Raw genomic sequence first — 20,174 nt, forward strand, 5'->3', positions numbered from 1 at the left:
AAAAAGGATTACATTTACAATTGCCATGGTTACTGTAAAAGGCATTCTACAAAGCTGAGAAAACAGTAGTACTGTACAAACCCTCTTTTATTTATATTTTCATGTAGCACATATAATTGTCAGGTCTTTTTATCATCATGCAGTAATTACAGATTATTAGTCCAATCTATTTTCTAGTAATCTACTACAAATGAACAATATCTAATCTATTCACTAGTAATCTATTACAGATTATCAATCTAATCTGTATATCATCATTACTATCTATTTACTATAGCCTATTATAGATTATTAATCTTAATTGAAGCCCTTTAACAAAGTGATAGGGAGACAACACAGTTTTCATGACTTGTGTGACTGAGACCCCTGGATTTACAGCCAGGCTGTGTTGTCACACTATCACTTTGTTAAGGGTCTTCAATTAAGATTAATAATCTTAATCTGGCAGTAAATCCAGGGGTCACAGTCACACAAATCATGAAAATACAGGCAAGGCACATAAATCCAGTGTACAAAGTCACCGGTCACTGTGTGCTCTTACATATTTCCCAGATACATAACAAAGACTTAAGTAAAAGAACCATCTGAAATTTCATCAGACCTCATGTGATGAGTGTGGCCAACACCACTTCAGTCTCATGTAGGGTTTAAACACTGAGTTGGAATGAAACATCATACAGTAGGTGATCAAATTGCTTGTGTAATCTGTAACATAATCTCACACAGGGTTTTGGATTTTTGAAGTTTATGCAAAGTCCTACCTCACATTAAAGGTTAAACAAGATAGCACAACCTGACTGGAAACCATACCCAGTTGACAAAATCCCTGTATCTCATCGAACACCTCCTGACTAAGACAGCAACACAAGAACATGTGCGCCATGTGACTCATTTAGGTAATTAACTGGGTGTTAATGTTATGTGCTGGCAGTTTGGCAGAATATGAAGACATTGTAATTGCAGTCAGCTTGCTTTATGTCAGTGTTGTCATTCTCGCGCCGTTATTGGCATGTCAAATGTGGTCCCTTAACTTCAAGTCATCCTACTCCTTAATCCATCACTTTAATGAAGGGAACTCATAAATAATTTGGACAAAATCACGAGCTGTCTCAGCTCCCCTTGCTTCTGTAGAGCCTTGGTGTGAATTTCCCATGCAAATGAACAGTCTTTAACATTTACAGGAGACTCATCTACTCATCACTGCGCAGCTATAGTCTGATGCGCCGTGCGATTGACACAGAAATGTGCTCTTCTGGTCAGAGAGTACACAGAGCCATGGTAAGAATATGAGAAAGGTTATAAACCCTCATCTGGCTCAGCAAGGAAAAACTAAAGTGGCTTCTGGAAGAGGTGTTAGTGGGGCCAGCAGGGGGCGCTCACCCTGCGGTCTATGTGGGTCCTAATGCCCCAGTATTGTGATGGGGACAGCACACTGTAAAAAGGTGCTGTCCTTTGGATAAGACATAAAACTGAGGTTCCCACTCTCAAAAATCCCAGGGTGTTTCTCGAAAAGAGTAGGGGTGTTACCCTGGCATCCTGGCCAAATTTCCCATTGGCCCTTACCAATCATGGCCTCCTAATAATCCCCATCTTTGAACTGGCTTCATCACTCTGCTCTCCTCCCCACTGAGAGCTGGTGTGTGGTGAGAGTACTGGTGCACTATGGCTGCCGTTGCCTCATCCAGGTGGGGCTGCACACTGGTGGTGGTGGAGGGGAGTCCCCATTACCTGTAAAAGGCTTTGAGAGGAGTGTCCAGAAAAGTGCTATAGAATTGTAAGAAATTATCAGTGTACTGATATGGAAAAGATACCCAAATCCCAAGTGAACCACTGCTGTTCCACCCTTAGGTGAGGTACTGTACTTTCCTGTATTTCTGCAGCTCAGCTGTATACAGTAAATGTACTGCATGTTGCTATGGATAAATGCTATCCTGTTGTAGCTGACCACAAATTAATTTCTGCTCAGGTTCAGGAAGAAATCTTTTTTAAGCTAATGGGTACAACAGACTCATGGTGCTTTGTATGATGTGTCAATATTTAGATTTTCAAAATTGCCATTTTGCACTTCTAGTGATTTAATAAATGACCTGCTGGTCATTTTGCACAAAGAATTGTACTCTCGTACTTAGTAATACTCTTGTAGTCGCCTTAGTTGTCTGTGCTGGGTTGATGGATTTTGGGGTTGTGTTGAAAATTTAATTAATTAAAGTAATTCAATATATAATAACAAAGTAGAACTGCTAATGATTAGATAATACACATCCAGAACTGAGAACCTTTCTCAGTTAACATTAATTTCCTTTAATATTGCTGAATGAAAAGCTAAAGGACATGACTTTGCAAATCTGACATTTGGAAATCTTAATTATTTTATAAACTTTACTTGGCCACATGAGATCACTAGATATGAAAGTAATGATTTTCACAATATATAGATACTTTCTTTCTGAAATCTTTTTTAAGAGACTGTTATTCACACAATGGCTGAATTAAATATAGATTTAAATTCATGGAAAATCCCATGTTAATTTCTGCATTATTTAATTTCTAATATTAATGTTTTTTTATAACTGCTTTTAGTCATGGCTCTGATTCATTTTCATCTAAATATAAAAACACAACGTGACTCCTAGTGCTTTGGGGCTGTTTGATTCCATGCCAGTGTATTAGATCTTCAGTAAGAAAAATCTTGCTAACTAATGGACACTTTAAAGCATGAAAAAAATACCACCAGCTCCTTTTACACAGGGGAGTGTTAAATGGTCTGCCAGGATTTCCTACTCAAAAGCCCTTAATGCATCCCTGCAGAAACACATTGTGAAGCCTTTTAACAAAAAAAGGCAATTTCAGAGGGAAAGAACATATGAAAGTGACATTTTTTTCAATACTTTAATTTGTCCATGTGTAGAAAGAAAATCTAAATGAACCAGGGGGCATGAGTGGAAACTGATAACAGGACGCACTTTACACAAAGGGTTGTGGGTGTGTGGAACAAGCTACCCAGCCATGTTGTTGTAGACAAGACCCTGGTTTCATTTAAGAAACAGCTGGATGATATCCGTGGTCTAATAACTACTACCTACTAAAGGGATCGGATGGACTAAATGGCTTCTCTCATTTGTAACCTTTCTCATGTCTGTACTATGGCTTTGCATACTCTCTGACCAGTAGAATACATTACTGCACACTGATGAGTAGCTGAGGCTCCTGTAAGGGTTAAGAGTGTACGTTTGTATGAAAAATTCACACCAAGGCTCTACGGAAGGAGAGGAGCTGACATAGCGTGTTTTTTTCTGAATTATTTATGAGTTCTATTCATCAAAGTGATGGATTAAGAAGTGGCATGATTTGAAGTCAAGGGACCACATCTGCCAGTAACAGTACAAAAAACCGGATGAGCTGACATATGAAATCCCATACCCTGGCTTCTGTACACATAGGGTAGTGGGAGCGTAGAACAAGCTCCCCTTTCAGGTTGGTGAAGTTGATACCCTAGTTTCTTTCAAGAAATGGTTGGATGAGATCTTGGAATCAGTTAACTACTAACTAAAAATCAGGTCAGATAGGCTGAATGGCTCTTCTTGTTTCTAACAGGTCTTATGTTCTTATGCTTCCTCTTTCACATTGACATTTTACACAGGTTGAACTACATTTTCTCATCCCTCAGTCTTATGCCGTCTTGAAGACCAGAAGGATTCAGTGTTAAAGAGCTCCTGGATAACACGATGGTGAGGAGGGCTTTGCTTTCCTGCTCCCACCAGGTTAGCAAATGCAGGGGTAGGCAACAAGCTCAAAGGCTTGGAAATGAGGTTGTTGTCATCTCCCAGTTTTCCCAAAACGTCTTGTCCACAAGGCAGATAGGGCTTTTTGGATCAAAGCAGTGCTGGGACTCTGAACCAAACAACTTTCTCAAAGTCTCAGTGTCCCCAGAGAAAGGAAGTCACCTTTGAGTCTGTGTCCATAACTAAAATAGGACTTTGTAAACTGCATTTCGACTGCAATCCATCAGGCCAGCCTTTTCAATTAGCAGCACTGTATTATGTTATGCCCTTAATCCCCGCTTTCAAGTTGAGAACTGTTTTCATTTGCATCGGAAACTGGAATTTCTGAAAGCTTCAGATCAGTCTTGGAGTCCACAGCAATGTCTGGTAGGATACGAAAGGCCCTGCTTGAGAACTGCCAATTAGGTGATTGTTTCATCCAGCTCGTCAGCTGTGCCAGAAGATAGTGCCTGCGGCTTTACCAAGGGGACGTCTTATCATGTCTTAAAACATGACAGGTCTGCAACAGTTCAGAAATTAACGTCTGTGGCCTGCATTGCAATATTTGACTATGGCTAGTTAAAGTAATTACAGCTCTGTTTAGCAGGTAATATGCCTTTAATGGTTAATGTATTAGTATGAATGACAGGCAGCTTTTAATGGACTAAAATGTGTTTCTGATAATTGAAATTCATTCATAGTCTGAGGGCTTTTAATTAGCCAGGTCTTCCTACAATTTAATCAGTTTTCAGAACAGGACAGATGTAGGTGGCATAGTGAGTTGTACAAATACATTTACTCAGCAGGAATCTGATCGTGGAAGGCTGCAAGAGGTTATTCAAATATCTGTTGACGCTTCTTGAATATAAATGAATGTGGTGAGCTCTAAGTAGTGCTCAAGTCAAGGTGCACATGCGCAGTGTTTTTAAAGTGAGCTGCATTTGTGAAGAGATAATTTAATTAAAACTAATAAAATAAAATGCACCGGTACTGTTCCATGATTTACATCATATCTAGGTGCCCCAGCACATGAGCAGGTAGTGAAGGAAAAGGAAATTATGCATATTAGTAAAATGAAGTTTTAATACAGGTATTCTGTCTATTGCATTACACCAATAACCAGCAGACAATATTGTAGTGTTCTGCTCAATGACCTCTGCTTTCCTCTTTAAAGCTCACCCATTCCTCTTCCTCCTCCTGTAAAAACAGAGGGAAGGTTTTACTCTTGTATTCCTGTGAGCGCAGCAGATGTCTGTAGCTCTCTCGGTCTCCCCAGCTGCCTGTGTCCAGGGACTCGCAAGCCCCTCTGTGAATAGCAGGGTGACGAACCTGCTCCGGCCTGTCTTTCCACACTCCTGCACTGACTCATCGGGAGTCACAGCACGCGAGTTTTACCTGTGTGCATGTACTGTATGACTATCCGAGTGGGGTCACAATCTGAGAGAACCTCCACACAAAGATACAATGACAAACAGTAAATGTGTGGGTGTCCCGCTATAGGAAAATGACTTCCGTTGGCTTCCTCTATATAAAAAAAATCTCCACCTTTCAGCCTGTGTGGAGTGCCGCTGGAATGGAACAGCAAGAAGAAAGAATGGAGTTTTTGTGCAGGTGTGAGTGTGTACGCATGTGTGTGAAATACAGAATTCATCTATGAGAGTTAAAAATTCTGATCCTAGTAATAAATTCAAGCTCCGGGCTAATCACCAGTAAAAAGCCTCAGGGGACCTTGCTATTTTTTCTCACGTAAACAGCCAACCAGGCAAGTATTAGAATAAGGTGGATATGAAATCATCATAAGGTGTCTCGTGTGACACCTTAGCTGTGACATAGTAAAATATGATCAACTGGGCTCATTCCTATTAGAGCTCAGTGACACAGTAGGGGTGACTTACAGTAGCAGTAAAATATGGCACCTACTGTACTGTACCACTTTAAATACTATTTGAATGCTTCTGGCATTTTAATTTACATATCCTGAAGCACAAATCTATTTTACAATCGGGCTCTTTGGTTTACAGAAGCTTTGGTTTGTAAGATCAAGTACTAGAATGTCAGAATTTAAATCAATTGATGTTATAATAAAATTGCACCATGCACTTGTGAGGCATTATGTAGAATATTGTGTACAATTTCAGTCACCACGATACAGAAAGGATAATACTGTTCCCAGAGTAGAAACTAGATACATTACTGTTTTTAAACTACACGGACAGACTGAAGGAACAGAGTCTCTTTAGTCTTGAACAGATGAGACTGTGAGGAGACTGATGCAAGTATTAAGGGACTGTCCTACACTGACAGGCTGAAGGAACTGAGTCTCTTCAATCTTGAACAGAGAAGACTGTGAGGAGACCTGATACAAGTATTAAGGGACTGTCCTACACTGACAGACTGAAGGAAATGAGTCTCTTTAGTCTTGAACAGAGAAGACAGCGAAAAGAACTGATACAAGTATTCAAAATCCTTAAATCCGAAATTTGAAATACAGAATCGGAAACACTGAGCTAGATGAGACTACATACTGTATGACTTACATTAGGTGTCTATGTTTATATGTTATTTACAGTACATGCTTTTACAGTATTTTATCCAGGCGTGACTCGTGCAATGTTCTGTTTGCTGGGTTACCAAAAACACCTCAGATAATATCCCAAAATCACAGTATTTCCGACTTTTAACCTGATTATCATACCATCATAGCTGGTAAAACCGTTGCCTGAAGGAAAACGAGATTCCTGCTGTAAGTGGTGTCAGTGGGCCAGTACGTGGTGATCTGTTAGTCACAATAGTCACGATATGGCAGGCATGTACTGTTTCAACATCAAAATTCGAACAAAACCCGTTTCCTTAACTGGTGGTGGCACAGTGGTATTCTCTTCCAACAAATATATGGTGGATTTAATTTCTTTTTGTTATGTTGTCTTTGTATTCGTAACAACACCAAGTCTTGGAGGTAATAAATTTACATTACTACTGGAAAAACATGGGTTAACTGATACTTAATGTGATGCCGGTAACCAGGTGGCAGACAGTAAGTAGCTCTAAAAAATTATATTTGGAACAAAGTGATTTATATTTTTCTTTCTGCTAGCTGTTGACATATTTATTAACATATCTTCTTAACTGAACAAAGGACTTTTTACTGAACACTTTCCATGATCCATTATTGATTGAGCATTAGACCTGGCGGTGACATTGCACATGTCTTCTGTGACAGGAGCTGGGGGATTTGTTAGTGATATGTTTGCGCTTCAATGCAATTAACCACAGACATCTCAGGCAATGCTATTGCAGAACCATTCCCTTCCCGTGTATTTTTTTAAGTTCACATTTCATGTGCTATTCACTTAAAGAGCCCCAAGACATTTGTGATGATGTGATGACGATGATGATCGCCACAGAGAGTGCCAAACAGAAACAGAAACAACACCCTGAAGAGCACCTTTCTCCCCTCTTGACAATTATTCTGTTCAGGAAACTGAGATGCCAGGCTATGATTTTGCTTTTCGCTGTTTTAAATCCACACAACACATTGTGTCGTCCCCCCCCCCGCCCCCGTTCCCTCGTTACCTGTAGATCAGCACTTCGTCATCAGAGCAGTTGTACTGCAGCTGGTACATCTTCACCCTGGGCGCAGCCTTGCTGACCGACCACTTGATGAGGGCAGAGGCCGCCGTCACCTCCGACACCGACACCACCCTCTCCGGCGGACTCCTTGTTTCGCCCTTGCTGGTCTTGGCCGAGCCGGTGATGTCGGAGAGCCGGGACTTTGGCTGGGAGGGGCGGCCCGTGCCGTTGCTGAGGTGGGGCAGCTGGATGATGGACAGCTCGATGGAGGCGGTGGACTCCCCGGCCGCATTGGCAGCGATGCAGGTGAAGGTCCCGTAGTCCTTGGAGGTGGTGATCGTGATGTCCAGAGTGCCGTTTTCGTAGACGACCGCCCTGGAGGAGTTGCCCACCAGCCGGTCGTCGGGCGCCACCCAGTGAATGACGGGCGTGGGGTCGCCGATGGCCTTGCACTTCAAGCTGGCCGTCTGGCCCTCCAGGACCAGAAGCTTGTGGGTGTGCTGGGTGATGAGAGGCGGCTCGCAGACGAATTCATCCTCCTTGATGTACCAGAAGTAGCGCCCCTTCAGGCTGGGAGGGGAAGCGCAGGTCTCCATGTCGTCCTCCCTGTCCAGCCGGCGGAGCCACAGCACCTCGCAGTTGCAGTGCAAGGGGTTGCCCCCGAAGCTGAGGGCCAGAGGGGGGGCGTAGGGGGTGGTGAGCACCACGTTGTTCTGAGACCGGGCGAAGATGGGGTCCGGAGGCAGCTTCTGCAGCCGGTTGGAGGTGAGGTCCAGCCGGGCCAGCTTCTGCAGGTCAGTGAAGGTGCCCTCGGCGATGTAGTCGATGAGGTTGTGGTCCAGGCTCAGCTGGTGCAGGTTGACCATCTTGCGGATGGAGTCCCAAGGCACTCCGCGGAGGTTGTTGTAGGAGAGGTCCACGTCCTCCAGCGTCAGCAGGGAGTCCTCGAAGGCCTCGTTGGAGATCCAGCTCAGCTGGTTGTTGTTGAGGATGAGGTGCTGCAGGTTGACCAACCCCCGCAGGTCGTCCGAGCGGATCTCCGTCAGCCGGTTGCTGTCCAGGTGGAGGGAGCGCAGGGTCTCCAGGTCGCCGAAGGAGAAGGGCTGGATGGAGCTGATCGTGTTGCGGGAGAGTGTGAGGTCCACCAGGCCCGTCATGTTGGCAAAGTCCTGCTGGGTGATCCGGATGATGTAGTTCCCACCCAGCCGAAGCTCCACAGTCCTGCGGTCGATGTCTAGAGGCACGAACAGGAGGCCTTTGGATGGACACAGGGTGCCCAGAGACTCGGAGAGGTTCTGGCAGACACAGTATTTGGGACATGCGCGGGCCATCATCACTGCGGATCCCAGAATCAGGAGGCTGCAGAGCACTTTGTCCATGGTAGATCACACACAGGGACCTGCCGCACACCAAGACAAGAAAAGTCACTCAGGAGCTGGGATTGTCATCACATAAAGAGAATGTGCTAACATTCACATAAAGCCTTCCAAAAAAGCCTTTTCTAAATGGGCCAAATTCGAAATGCAGTGGTCATCTCATACTTCATAATCTGCTTGATTTTGTGTGTTTCAGTTAATTAAAGATCCCAGGCCTGTCTATACTGCAGGAAGGTTAATGTCCTGGCTAAATTCGACCCTGGGCTCCCTAAAGGATTAGAGAACCCTAGTGTTAGTCAGTAAAAAGGCATGGGTATGAAGCTGCAGTGTCTGGGCATACTGTGTTAGCTTGGGACCCCAAATACCTGGTTTTGTTTCCAAGATAACTTATTTCCCCCATCTGAGTTACTATAATGCTGAAAGCAAAGGTTTCAAATTAAATGCGTTGAAATCTGCAATTAATTTCACATTAAGTGTAGTTTTTATATACGATATCATGAACATGACAATCTCAATGGTCTATGTAATATGATAATGACATGAAATGTGTCTTAATAATGGTCTAAGTACAAGGACAATTTGTTCAAACTACTAACCAGAGTAAATAGGAAATGTGTCACAAACTTCAAATAATTGTTTATTATGATAATGATAATAATAATGATAATGTTTCTTTATTAGCCCTATGCAATTTCTTGCATTAGGAATTCGTCTTTTCACATACCCCAGCTTTTCTCCATGAGACACAGACACACAGACAAGGAGAGAAGCTTGGGGTCAGAGTGCAGGGTCAGCCATTGTACGGCGCCCCTGGAGCAGTTGGGGTTAAGGGCCTTGCTCAATCGCTTTTCTCTGTATTCTCTGTATAAATCACTATATTTCATGCAGACCCTATGTAAAGATGTGCAGTAGTTTCTCTCTCCTTGCCCTGATCTGCTCTGCAGTGGGGCTGCTGTATGTCTCCAGGTGGGGCTGCTGGTGCAGAATGGTGCTGTGTGTCTCCAGTGGGGCTGCTGGTGCAGAATGGTGCTGTGTGTCTCCAGTGGGGCTGCTGGTACAGAATGGTGCTGTGTGCCTCCAGGTGGGGCTGCTGGTGCAGAATGGTGCTGTGTGTCTCCAGGTGGGGCTGCTGGTACAGAATGGTGCTGTGTGTCTCCAGGTGGGGCTGCTGGTGCAGAATGGTGCTGTGTGTCTCCAGGTGGGGCTGCTGGTGCAGAATGGTGCTGTGTGTCTCCAGGTGGGGCTGCTGGTGCAGAATGGTGCTGTGTGTCTCCAGGTGGGGCTGCTGGTACAGAATGGTGCTGTGTGTCTCCAGGTGGGGCTGCTGGTGCAGAATGGTGCTGTGTGTCTCCAGGTGGGGCTGCTGGTGCAGAATGGTGCTGTGTGTCTCCAGGTGGGGCTGCTGGTGCAGAATGGTGCTGTGTGTCTCCAGGTGGGGCTGCTGGTACAGAATGGTGCTGTGTGTCTCCAGTGGGGCTGCTGGTACAGAATGGTGCTGTGTGTCTCCAGTGGGGCTGCTGGTACAGAATGGTGCTGTGTGTCTCCAGGTGGGGCTACTGGTGCAGAATGGTGCTGTGTGTCTCCAGTGGGGCTGCTGGTGCAGAATGGTGCTGTGTGTCTCCAGGTGGGGCTGCTGGTGCAGAATGGTGCTGTGTGTCTCCAGGTGGGGCTGCTGGTGCAGAATGGTGCTGTGTGTCTCCAGATGAATGGAGAACTTCTGGGCACTTCTGTAATGCACTTCTGGGAGTGTGGAACAACATACCCAGCCATGTTGTTGTAGCAAATACCCTGGTTTCTTTCAAGATGTTGTTCAGCAATATCCATAAATCAGTTACCTACTAATTACCAAGTGGTCTAGATTGGCTGAATGACCCTTTCTTATATTTTTATAATCGACCAGATCTCACAGATTTGATGCATGGGATTTAACACTGCAGACCTATTTTTTCCACAACAAGGCAAGTTGAGTGGACAGCTCTTGGCAGCAGTCATATTAAAACATCCCCTGACTGTACAATAACTCCAGGTGTCAAGTCAAAGGAGAGAGAGAGAGAGAGAATGAGTGCTGATCACATAAAAGGCTTTTGCTCAGCCAGATGAAGGCTAAAGAGCAGCAGCCCTGATGAATGAGCGTGTGTGAAAGCAGATCTCAGAGAAAATGGCTTTCATCTGAAAGGAGAAAAGTGTAAGTAAGCCAGTTGATTAGCAAGCGACCTCTGCTGCATAAAAGGACAGGACCACATTTAGGAGCATTGATTTGCTGGGCAGGATAGCCAAGCATCACATTACATTCCCCATTACATCTTAAACAGACACCTGAGGAAGGCCTCACCTCAGACAGGGACAGGCATAGTGAGTACTGGCCTGGATACACTGTAATTATACAAGAGAGCCACTAGCATGCTGTGGCCATGCTTTTAACCCACAGATGTCACTCCCACCATCACAAATCTACATGTCTTATTACAGACAGACGTGAGGCAGCATTAATAGTGACACATTCATAATGACGTTAACACCTACTCCTATTAAGACTGACAGAAAAATAAAACTAAAAGTTTCCCATCGGCAGGTGCCCAGTATAAGCAAGGCTACACTGAACGTGAGAAGTACTCTGTGACCTGTATGGCACACCTTTATGGGTCTTAAGTATCTCACAACACAAATATTAAAATTTGACTGACGTGTAAATTAAGAATACGTGTAGGAAATGTCCTACACTGCCAGACTAAAGGAACTGAACCTTTTTTGTTGCAAACAGAGACCAGACACAAGTATTTATAATCCTCAATGGCATTGGCAGACAAAATCAGCCCAGAGAGATTCTTCAGCACGAATAGTGAAACACCAACCTGAAGACACATGTGGAAATTAACATGGACGTGCATTTAAAACCGAGAAGAAGTAGGCATGTCTTTACACAAAGGCTGGTGGGAGTGTGGAACAAGCCCACTCAGCCACATTGTTGAAGCCAATACCCTGGTTTCATTCGGCAAACAGCTGTATTTGTTTCTGGGATCAGTTATCTCCTATCAGACCAGATGGGTCTTATGACCTCCTCTCCCTTGTAACCTTTCTCCTGTTGTCATGTGTCAGCTTCTGTTCCAATCAGACAGGCATATCGGTGTCATTGTTGTTTGTAAGCATTCTGTATCTCCATACTCAGGCAGATTATGGAAAAGCACTACAGAAAGCGGAACAGGAAGCTGGAAGAAGTATAGATCCGGTTGCAGGGACAGGGAGAGAGAGAATGCACTTTCTCTGAAAGCAGAGTGACCTTCAAGGCTGTAAGAGCACAGAAGAGCGTTTGTGCTCCACAGGCGCCCTGCAGCTGAGACAGGGGAGAGAGCCACTGAGCGGACAGCTGTCAGACACTGCCAGTCCTTGATGTGAGAAGCAGCTGTTTTTAAATCCATTGACAGACAGCAGTAGACACCCAGTCAGTCAGGCAGCTCATTGCTATGCAGCAGGGCTCAGATGACTACCAATCATTCTCACTAGACAAGTGTGGCAGTGTTTCTTCAGCGTCCTCCTGTGTGCTGGTATTATTTTAAGATAAGGTATCAGCAAAAGAGGCACGAGCGGAGAAGCTTTTGCATTATTAACATAAAAATGTAAATCAGTTATGATTCTGCTTCTGAAGAAGAAAAAAAAACGGATTATTTTTAGGTTTTGTTTTTCTAGCATGTAAATGCAAACCAATAATCAGTGTGTGGGGCCTTCTGAGTGACTTACTGTAGTAAAGGAGCTGGTGTGAGTGCAGGTGGAGCTCTATGGTCACGGGTTCGAGACTGGGTCATGCCACTAGCTGTGGCCAGGACTCTCTGAGGAATGCCTGGCAGGGGGGGGTTAGTCAGTCAGCTGTCCGAGTCCTGTATGTCTGCCTGGGCACTAACAGGCATGTGGTGGTGTCAGTGAGGGACACACCACTCCTGCAGCCAGGTCATCAGGAAAAGGGTTTAAACAAATACTTATTAACCATGAGAGTGAAACACATTTAACTATGCTTAACGTAAACATACAGCACACAAGTAGTGCTACAGTATTTAGAAGTTTATAGACTACACATTCGAGAGGCCTAACATCCTAACCACCCACAAAACCCCAGACTGTTACTACTGTAAGTATTTAACTCTTAAACAGTGCCTACAAAGGTCAAAAGAAAAGATTTGCTGCCTTCTAAACTAAAGAGAATACGACCTGCAGTTAAATCTCTCAATTTTTAAACCTGGATGCCACAAAATGAATGGGAACCTACAGTATCTCACTATTCTAAAATTCCACCCACTAACCAGGAGAGGCTGTTTTTAACCATGCAATTCTTTACACAGGCAATCAGAGTTCTCAAAAAACCATAGAATAGCAAGCTCTCTTAACAAGGTTCAAATCCTTAGCTCCAATCCAGCCTTCCCTCCTCCTCTGTCTTCTTTTCTCTCTTATTTTCAATTTAATCTCTCCTTCTCTCCTCCTACCTGTCTGTTTTATGCTGTCTACATGGACTGTTGATTGACACTTAATCTCTTACCCAGAACTAAATTAACCAAGGTAAACCAAGGTCAACTTTACGATTGCTTTGATATCTGAATCTGGGCCCCCTACATCTCAGCAAACAGCCCTTTGCTTTGAAGCTGGAAATTCACATTACCCAGGTGTTAACCATTGTATCTAGGTTAAAGACACTTCATGACAGGACAGCTCCATTGCACCCCAAGCTGGACAACATCTTTAATAAGAGGAACAGGACAGCTCTACTGCACCCAGCACTGGGCAACATCTTTAACAAGAGGAACAGGACAGCTCTACTGCACCCAGCACTGGACAACATCTTTAACAGGAGGAACAGGACAGCTCTACTGCACCCAGCACTGGGCAACATCTTTAACAAGAGGAACAGGACAGCTCTACTGCACCCAGCACTGGACAACATCTTTAACAGGAGGAACAGGACAGCTCTACTGCACCCAGCACTGGACAACATCTTTAACAGGAGGAACAGGACAGCTCTACTGCACCCAGCACTGGACAACATCTTTAACAGGAGGAACAGGACAGCTCTACTGCACCCAGCACTGGACAACATCTTTAACAGGAGGAACAGGACAGCTCTACTGCACCCAGCACTGGACAACATCTTTAACAGGAGGAACAGGACAGCTCTACTGCACCCAGCACTGGACAACATCTTTAACAGGAGGAACAGGACAGCTCTACTGCACCCAGCACTGGACAACATCTTTAACAGGAGGAACAGGACAGCTCTACTGCACCCAGCACTGGACACACATCTTTAACAGGAGGAACAGGACAGCTCTACTGCACCCAGCACTGGACAACATCTTTAACAGGAGGAACAGGACAGCTCTACTGCACCCAGCACTGGACAACATCTTTAACAGGAGGAACAGGACAGCTCTACTGCACCCAGCACTGGACAACATCTTTAACAGGAGGAACAGGACAGCTCTACTGCACCCAGCAAAATGGTTTGTCCAGTTTGTAAATTCCCAGTTAATGGGAACACTGGAAGATGGGAAGCATTTGCAATGACAAGATTAGGTGTCTTAACTCAGTTCAGATCATTTACATGTACATATACGTACACATTGAAACTGAGCAGCAGCAGTTCAGCACAGTCCAGGATTGTGCTCTCCCTATTGTTTTCCACAGCAGCTTCTCAAGATCCTGTGATCTAATGAACAACAAAGTTAATTAAGATCACAATTGCTTTGGGATCCTTTGGGATATTCATCAATTCTTCAACCAGTTGACAAGATGAATTAGCTTGGGATCGCCACCCGCTTTGCTGAAATTGCAAGCTGAATTATTGACGTTTCTCAGCCTTTTTAATTTAAAGGACTGGACTCAATAGCTCTCATCATGACAATCACAAGAGAGCAGCACAATGGGGGAATTGGTCAACGGCAAAGAGCAGGTGAAGAGCTGAAAGGCTGTTGTGACAGATCACTGCTACAGTGAGAGCTCAATATGTGGCACAGACGGACACCTGGCAGAGTCAAAAAAGTTTCAGATAACTTGTGCTAATATCTCTTTTTATCTTACTGTCTTTGCTGAGCATAGAATTGTTTTGTACTTACTGTATACCTTGTGGTTTATTATTAGAATTGTGTTGGGTAAACTTGTGTCTAAAAGGTCGCCATAGCCAGTTGTCATATCTGTGAAATGTTGCTTCGGCTAAATCGGTGCTGCAGTTTAGTGTCAGACCAGCAAGTTGTCTCAGGTTAAATGTCATGCTTACCATTAAAATCTGTGACCACTCATTATTTCTCAACTTTTCTTTCGTCACACTGTGACACCACCAATTCAACATCTCACCAGTTCACCAGTTCAACACCTCAGCACCAGCAGGGGGAGCAGCAGGACTATGCGTGCTCTGCTCTATCCATCAACAGGCAACTCTCTGCTTGACGTGACTCCCACAATGCATTTCTCTTTGAGAACACAGCCCCATTACAGACGCCTGATGAGGATCTGGGGGTCAATGTCATGTGGCTCACTAACCACCCTCTTCTTGACACACTTCCCCAGGTGGGGGTCACCCCAGGTTACCCCAGGTGTGTGTAGCCAGTTGTGCAGTTCCACTTGGTGAGTCCTGGCTCAGGTCCCCCCAGTCATGACACAGACACACAACAGTCACTTCAGGCCTCACGAACCCAGCCAGGAATTAACACAATCAAACAATGGCCAAGAAAAATCAAAGGAAATTCACCACCAATACATTTATTAAGTCATATTATGACTATAAATTGATTATGACTATGTCTTAATACATGGTATTATACAGGTATGTGAGGTACTGTATGTGTGCAATTAGCATAGGTTTTTAATTTTTTTTGTAGTTTTTGCTGACATTTAACTTCTTTCCCTCATAAACATGGTAAGTTTCAGAATTCAAGTTTTAACTGAAAATATGGAATTTGAAAAATGTGTAGATATTGTTTATAACAACTAAATAGGATACTGTTGGAAGGGGATGAATACTTTTGCAAGGCATTGTGTACATCATAGTTCACACATATTACATACATTGGATTTATATATCAAAACTACATACCAAAAAGATATTTCTTCACCTTATAGTCCTCTATAAAATCACTATAAAACATTATACTCCATATGGAATCTATTTTCTCCTTAATTAAACTAGTGCAACAGTTTCTCACTCTTCTCTTGATCTGTGTGCAGTGGGGCGGCTGGTGCAGAATGACCACTGTGTGTCTCCCAGGTGGGGCGGCTGGTGCAGAATGACCACTGTGTGTCTCCCAGGTGGGGCGGCTGGTGCAGAATGACCACTGTGTGTATCCCAGGTGGGGTGGCTGGGGCAGAATGACCACTATGTGTCTCCCAGGTGGGGCGGCTGGTGCAGAATGACCACTGTGTGTCTCCCAGGTGGGGCGGCTGGGGCAGAATGACCACTGTGTGTATCCCAGGTGGGGTGGCTGGGGCAGAATGACTTCTATGTGTCTCCCAGGTGGGGCAGCTGGGGCAGAATGACCACTGTGTGTCTCCCAGGTGGGGCAGCTGGTGCAGAATGACCACTGTGTGTCTCCCAGGTGAGGTGGCTGGTGCAGAATGACCACTGTGTGTCTCCCAGGTGGGCAGCTGAGGCAGAATGACCACTGTGTGTCTCCCAGGTAGGGCATCTGGTGCAGAATGACCACTGTGTGTCTCCCAGGTGGGACGGCTGGGGCAGAATGACTATTGTGTGTCTCCCAGGTGAGGTGGCTGGGGCAGAATGACCACTGTGTGTCTCCCAGGTGGGGCGGCTGGGGCAGAATGACCACTGTGTGTCTCCCAGGTGGGCAGCTGAGGCAGAATGACCATTGTGTGTCTCCCAGGTAGGGCATCTGGTGCAGAATGACCACTGTGTGTCTCCCAGGTGGGGCATCTGGTGCAGAATGACCACTGTGTGTCTCCCAGGTGGGCAGCTGAGGCAGAATGACCACTGTGTGTCTCCCAGGTAGGGCATCTGGTGCAGAATGACCACTGTGTGTCTCCCAGGTGGGACGACTGGGGCAAAATGACTATTGTGTGTCTCCCAGGTGAGGTGACTGGGGCAGAATGACCACTGTATGTCTCCCAGGTGGGGCGGCTGGGGCAGAATGACCACTGTGTGTCTCCCAGGTGGGGCATCTGGTGCAGAATGACCACTGTGTGTCTCCCAGGTGGGCAGCTGAGGCAGAATGACCACTGTGTGTCTCCCAGGTAGGGCATCTGGTGCAGAATGACCACTGTGTGTCTCCCAGGTGGGGCGGCTGGGGCAGAATGACCACTGTGTGTCTCCCAGGTGGGGCGGCTGGGGCAGAATGACCACTGTGTGTCTCCCAGGTGGGCAGCTGAGGCAGAATGACCACTGTGTGTCTCCCAGGTAGGGCATCTGGTGCAGAATGACCACTGTGTGTCTCCCAGGTGGGGAGGCTGGGGCAGAATGACCACTGTGTGTCTCCCAGGTGGGGCGGCTGGGGCAGAATGACCACTGTGTGTCTCCCAGGTGGGGCGGCTGGGGCAGAATGACCACTGTGTCTCCCAGGTGAGGTGGATGGTGCAGAATGACCACTGTGTGTCTCCCAGGTGGGCAGCTGAGGCAGAATGACCACTGTGTGTCTCCCAGGTAGGGCATCTGGTGCAGAATGACCACTGTGTGTCTCCCAGGTGGGACGGCTGGGGCAGAATGGCCACTGTGTGTCTCCCAGGTGGGGCGGCTGGGGCAGAATGACCACTGTGTGTCTCCCAGGTGGGCAGCTGAGGCAGAATAACCACTGTGTGTCTCCCAGGTGGGCAGCTGAGGCAGAATGACCACTGTGTGTCTCCCAGGTAGGGCATCTGGTGCAGAATGACCACTGTGTGTCTCCCAGGTGGGGCATCTGGTGCAGAATGACCACTGTGTGTCTCCCAGGTGGGCAGCTGAGGCAGAATGACCACTGTGTGTCTCCCAGGTAGGGCATCTGGTGCAGAATGACCACTGTGTGTCTCCCAGGTGGGATGGCTGGGGCAGAATGACTATTGTGTGTCTCCCAGGTGAGGTGACTGGGGCAGAATGACCACTGTGTGTCTCCCAGGTGGGCAGCTGAGGCAGAATGACCACTGTGTGTCTCCCAGGTAGGGCATCTGGTGCAGAATGACCACTGTGTGTCTCCCAGGTGGGACGGCTGGGGCAGAATGACTATTGTGTGTCTCCCAGGTGAGGTGACTGGGGCAGAATGACCACTGTATGTCTCCCAGGTGGGGCGGCTGGGGCAGAATGACCACTGTGTGTCTCCCAGGTGGGCAGCTGAGGCAGAATGACCACTGTGTGTCTCCCAGGTAGGGCATCTGGTGCAGAATGACCACTGTGTGTCTCCCAGGAGGGGCGGCTGGGGCAGAATGACCACTGTGTGTCTCCCAGGTGGGGTGGCTGGGGCAGTATGGCTGCTGTGTGCCACCCTATTGGGGCTGCACTTCAGTAAAGCATATCTGTGAAGTATTTTGTGATCCTTAGAAATTAAAAGTGCAATACAAAAGTAAGAAACAAAATCGAATAGAGAAAAAGGGAGTGAGCCAAAATTATAACGTTTTGTTCTTATTTAACTAATTAAATGATTTTGCAATTTCTGCAACTTTTTTTTTATCAAATAGATTTACATTGTGTAGTGGAAGACATCAGCAAGTGCCAAAACTAAGACTAGACTTCGAAAGGAAGAGAAAAGAAATAAATCTTTCTACTTGGATTCATTCCCAATGGTGCATGCACAGCATTTCACAGGAATTACAATTTAGAGGTGGAAATTGGTTTGATGGTAATAGAAATAGCAATCAGTTTATGCTGATTTATGCTGAGCCTATGTTGACACGCTAAAAGAGCTACACCTTTTTAGCCTTGAACTATGTCTCACACTGGCAGGCAAAAATATTAATCTTTTTTAGTCTTGAACAGAGAAAACTACGAGGGAAACTGATCCAAGCTTTCACAAACCTCAAAGACACTGACAAAGTCAACCCTGTGAACTTCCTCGGATTCAACAATGAAACACAAACCAGAGGACACAAGAGGAGACTCTGTGAAGTACATATAAAACTGAGATCTAGAGGCACTTCTTTATACAAAGGCTAGTTGGAGTGTGTTACATGCTACCCAATCATGTCGTTGAAGCTGATACCCTGGTGTCTTTAAATAAATGCTGGATGAACTCTTGGGATCGATCAGCTACCACCTATTAAACATGGATGGGCTGTATGGCTCCTTTCATTTAGAATTTCTAAGACAAAAGTAGGATACTTTTTTGCAAAAAGTGGACTCCTGAACTTTACAGAATGCAGGTGCAAAAATAGGAAAGAAAAATAATAAGTGCATCTTTCAGCAATATTAAAATGCGCAATTTCTCAAGGCAAATTAAATTTTAAGTGATCTGTTACAGCGAACAAGCCTAGGCATAATAGAATTCATCTGTTGTAGAATCTGCATCCCTCTTTTTATTTAATTTTCCATTTTTCACTTCGCAGCTGTACACAGCATTTAGAGTTCTTGCAGTACGCTGAGTTTTAAAATGAGTTTTGCCAAAGTTTTCCAGCGTAGTCAATAGGGAATAGCAGTGCCTGGAAGACAGAGATATGGGATTTCAAGCAAGAGAGATCAGGGCACGCTGCCGTCAAGTGAATTACAGACAGCCGCTGAAATATAGCGTTTCCAGCATTTTGTATAGGTATTGTCAAAGAAAGCATGGAGAAGATCTCTCCAGAACAATCTACATGCCTGAAGTGAAATTTCAAACTTGGAACTGATTTCAAAGAACAAGTACAGAGGTGGAGACAAGTGCAGGGGAGCTCGAAAAAGACTGTCATGGTCGAAAAATGAGGTGTTTCTAGTTAATGTGGGGAGGCAAGCGAAAGGGCAAACAAGATGTTAGGAAATGCAGCAAAAACTGAGAATTAAAATCAAGGGATGTTAAGTTGAAAGATTTTAACATGCTACAGTAGCAAGATCTCATCTAGATAAACCGCTGGAAACCATGTGGAAGTACAATTTAAGACGAGCACCTACAGTACTCACACAAAGGGAGGTGGGAATGTGGAAGACGCTCCCCAGCCATGTTGTTGAAGCTGATATCCTGGTTTCTTTCACGTAACAGCTGGATGAGAGCCCAGGATCAATTAGCCACTCACTACCAAACAGGCTAGTTTCCTATTCAAGTGCTACAGTATCAGTGCTTTAAAGCAACGCGCAGCTAATCAAAGCTTTTCAAACTGCAGCTTAAAAGGAAACCTCAAAGGGCTAAATTATTAACAGATATTCTCATTTAACCATAAATATCTGTTCATATTTGTGCAAATGTTTTGATTGAATGGCAATTTAATTTTGCGTAGTGTTCCAGGAACAGTAATGCTATTTAACAGCTTTGACAGAGTTTTTGTCCACGCAAAGGTCAGCTTATTAAAATCATTACTCCTGGAGTCGCGGGGCTCTTTCTGTTCT

The 20,174-nt window shown here is 45.2% G+C and overlaps 1 protein-coding gene across 1 annotated transcript in view; it reads right to left on the reverse strand.

Moving 5' to 3' along the window:
- Positions 1–20,174, reverse strand: part of LOC148839835 (leucine-rich repeat and fibronectin type-III domain-containing protein 2-like) — a 174,986-nt gene that overhangs the window by 2,950 nt on the left and 151,862 nt on the right. The window contains exon 5 of the mRNA XM_088935144.1: positions 7,334–8,730. Coding sequence (XP_088791270.1) covers positions 7,334–8,710 — 1,377 coding nt within the window. The 5' untranslated portion in view covers positions 8,711–8,730. The remainder of the gene's footprint in view (positions 1–7,333; positions 8,731–20,174) is intronic.

The sequence above is a fragment of the Atractosteus spatula genome, chromosome 2 (genome assembly GCF_055471065.1).
Source record: "Atractosteus spatula isolate fAtrSpa1 chromosome 2, fAtrSpa1.hap1, whole genome shotgun sequence".
NCBI lineage: Eukaryota > Metazoa > Chordata > Actinopteri > Semionotiformes > Lepisosteidae > Atractosteus > Atractosteus spatula.